The sequence below is a fragment of the Formica exsecta genome, unplaced genomic scaffold, assembly GCF_003651465.1.
Source record: "Formica exsecta isolate Colony F162 unplaced genomic scaffold, ASM365146v1 scaffold1287, whole genome shotgun sequence".
NCBI lineage: Eukaryota > Metazoa > Arthropoda > Insecta > Hymenoptera > Formicidae > Formica > Formica exsecta.
This window is the reverse complement of record NW_021848619.1, coordinates 8,982-12,698: the sequence shown is the minus strand read 5'-3', so window position 1 is coordinate 12,698 and position 3,717 is coordinate 8,982. Positions and strand designations below refer to the sequence as shown.

The 3,717-nt window shown below is 28.5% G+C and overlaps 1 protein-coding gene across 1 annotated transcript; it reads left to right on the top strand.

The window, feature by feature from the left end:
* Positions 1-246: 246 nt before the first annotated feature.
* Positions 247-1,377, top strand: LOC115245721. The gene is made up of 4 exons (XM_029824165.1): positions 247-559; positions 649-738; positions 885-1,096; positions 1,183-1,377. The coding sequence occupies exons 1-4, from the start codon at positions 265-267 to the stop codon at positions 1,375-1,377; spliced, it is 792 nt and encodes a 263-aa protein (XP_029680025.1). The 5' UTR covers positions 247-264.
* Positions 1,378-3,717: the final 2,340 nt, after the last annotated feature.

Sequence of the window (3,717 nt, the reverse complement as noted above, 5' to 3'; positions counted from 1 at the left end):
CGAATAAAATATATATAAAATTATTTATAATTAAATTTCCTCCATTTACATACCTTCTCGATAGAAAATAACATTTAAATAGCAATGTAGGTCAGGGATTATTAAAAAACCGAGGAGCATCGCGGTTATTTAAAAACATTTGATTATGTACAGAATCTGCTCGGTTTCTGCTGTTCATCTGTTCTCAAATTATGTGCGCAGATTTTGCTCGGTTTCTGCCGTCAATCTGCTGCCAGGTTATATTTAGATACTTACGAAGAAGGTATGCAAAAATTAATTTTAGCAGAGGATACATCAAATATTGAAACAAATATATCGTCAAACGAATTAAAAGAAAAAGAAAAGAAGAGAAGGCGTTTAAAAGCCAAAAAATATTTATCTTCCTCTTCTGAAGAAGATTTATATCCATATAAAGAAAATACACGAGAAAAAATTCTGCCTGCTCTTCCACAGAAACAAAATTTTGTATCATTTGACAAAGAAGTACAGGATACATCTAGACAATTTACAAGAAATATATTATGTGAAAACACATTGTTTAATGCAGTAAACAGAAATGGTGACCATTATATAGTTAGAATTTATTAACATTATACTATAAAATATTCATGAAAAAATACTAATACTTACTTTTGAATTACTTTTCAGATATTAGTGCTAACGAAATTGCTGTACACAGTACACCTTTTATAAAAAATTCTGCTTTACATACAGAAAATGAAAATCTGTATACTCATGGTATAAGTTTTAAAAATACTTATAATTTTTTTATATATTTCATATACTAAACAAATATACAACAACATATTTGTTGCATGATATATAATAGTAAACACAGTAGTGACATTTCTAACCATTAACTAAATGATATTAATTTATTTCAGAATTTAAGAAAGTAATGTTAGGAAAGTTAAACAGAATATTATATAAATTGGATACCATTGAAAACAAATTTGAAATACTTCAAGAGAAAGTACAATATCGGAATCAATCTTGCATTATACAAAACAACAACATACAATTCCCGATATGTACCTTAACAGAATTAACATTGTTTGAAGAACAATTACACGATATGAGATTCAAGGAAGATGTAGTACGATATATATAAAAGCTTTTAAATTTTATTGTGGAATATTTCTCCTTATAAATAGTATTTATAAAGTTGGCAATTTATTTCAGCTTAATATCTTTCAACTTGTTGGTGGAAATAGTGCTCATAGTATGATACGAAATATATTCAAAAAGGCAATAACGGATAATTTAGCTATACATTTCAGTTGGACTGGAAAGAGAAATAAACAATGTTTCAAAGATTTAGGACTTCCAAAAGTGATTATACGTAAGTATTTTTTAATTTTATTTTGTTATTCTTAATTAATTCAAGTAAAAGATTTTGTCAAAACATACATATATAGAAAATGTCCTGAATAAAATAATATATACATCCATAATTCGTAAACAGTACACGGAAAAAAAATACTATTGCTTCAATTAAAGTCTACGTCACGGGCTGCCACAAACGTATATGTATTAAATCAGACTATTATTTATTATTAAAATACCATTCAGATTTTTTAAACATAGTATTTATACAATAGCGTATAAGTCAGTATATATATAATATAGCTTTGATAAAATTATATGATTCTAAAATTTCGATAATAAATCCATAAGTTTTAATGGTTTTTTTTTACATGTTAAGAATAAATGTGTGTGGACTCTATAATGACATTCAATCAAAAAATAATAAGAAGTTACGCCTATAACAGCCAGATGCAGGATCTAGTGTATATAGATTTTCTGTATTATAATAATAAAGAAATTATAAAATGCAAATTTTTCGGTGCACATTCGACTCTCTTCAGTGAATTCTCTTTCATTGAAGAGAATCGAATGTGCACTGAAAAGTTTACATTTTATAATTTTGTTATTATTATAATACAGAAAATCTAGTATACACACTAGATCCTGACTCTTATAGGCCTAATTTCTTATTATTTTTTTCATATGTTAAGGATATTATATCGATAAATATACATAAAGTATTATTGCATATATATTATATTGCTATGTTGCTGCAATATTATATTGTAATATTTCTGTAGGCGGACATTTTACTGTTGCTGCAATATCATAACAACGTTGCAGCAACATTTCGCAATGTTTCTGCAATGTTGCAATCTTGCAGAAAAATGTTGCTGCAATGTTGTTGCAATCTTGCGGTGCTGTATGGGCCCATACAGCACTGAAGCTTGCAGCAATATTGCTGCAGCATTGCAATATTGTATATTGCAGTGTAATGTTGCAGAAATATTGCAAAGACATTATTTTACAATATAACTTTAGCAATATTGCAGAAATATTGCATAGACATTATTTTACAATATAATTTTAACAATGTTGCAGAAATATTGCAAAGATATTATTTTACAATATAACTTTAGCAGTAAATACGTGCTCGGGGTGCGCATGCGTGGCCTTCAGTGAGAGCGCAAAAGACCGCGCATGCGCACCCATCTGATTGTGAGAACACTGATTTCGCGCGTTTTACATCTGTGGAAGTTAACACGAACAAAACGAAGAAAGGAATTGCGAAAAAAGGAAAAGAAAAGATATAAGGTACATGCAAAAGGTATGTAAATACATTACTATTATTATTAGAAGAAAATTTAATTATACGTATGTTATGATTATATAAGGACATCAGCTTAATCGAATGTAATATAACCTATAAAGCTAAACTTAATCTTTCATGGATAGTTTCACATATAGAAACTTTGGTCCATATTCTTCTCGCTTTTATCGATGAAAGCCCTTTATTACATACTCTGTCTCTCTTTTCGCTATTTTAATATATTTTTAATATAATTTAATATACTACAACTAACTATACATATATATCCAAGATGTTATATACGCATTTCACATATAGTATTGTAAAGAACTTTCTTCCCAGATAGCCAAACCTGCGCAAACAGATTCTGAGCAGAGCCTGCAGTCAATTTTTGATGTCAAAAAAACAACAAATTTTATACAAAATCTGCTCTATCAAACGATGTTGTCAAATTGTTACCAGATGTGCGACAAAGTTTGTTGACAGGCAATGTAAGCAGATTGGTAGCAGAAACCGCGCAGAGCCTGCGCACATAACCTGGTAGCAGATTGATAGCAGAAACTGAGCAGAGTCTGTATAGATAATCTGAGAGCAGATTGGCAACAGAAACCGAGCAGACTCTGTTTATAATCAGCTGTTTAAATGATCGCGATGCACATTGCCCTTTTAATAATCCCTGATTTATATTACTATATATTGAAATGTATTTACTTTTATTTTCGATAGGAACCCTGCTTAAAATAATGGATAGAAAACGATAAGATTGTATTAGATTAAGCCTGAATTTGAATGCAAATGAATAAGGTCTATATGTTATGAATATTATAATGTATAGACTTTCTATAATATTTAATAACATTTTATAATATCTCAGATAGTTATCGGATTTTAGTGTGAGAATTCACATAATAAAATTATCATTACTAATCATAATTTGATATTTTGTGTTCTTTATTATTCTTTTCTGATTAGTAATCTATGTATATCTATCATGAAAGTAAGAAATGCACATGCTAACCGATTCAATAATAGTTTCTCAATGAAAAATTTATCAAAATTTATCCGAATTTATCATTCGGTATTTGCATCAAAATGAATAT

What these genes read in the sequence shown, in the direction of transcription:
- LOC115245721 (XM_029824165.1), top strand. Translation starts at nt 265, where the DNA reads ATGCAAAAATTAATTTTAGCAGAGGATACATCAAATATTGAAACAAAT. An exon ending in TAATGCAGTAAACAGAAATG is followed by an intron (nt 560 to 648) that starts GTGACCATTATA and finishes ATTACTTTTCAG; the next exon opens with ATATTAGTGCTAACGAAATT. An exon ending in TGAGATTCAAGGAAGATGTA is followed by an intron (nt 1,097 to 1,182) that starts GTACGATATATA and finishes AATTTATTTCAG; the next exon opens with CTTAATATCTTTCAACTTGT.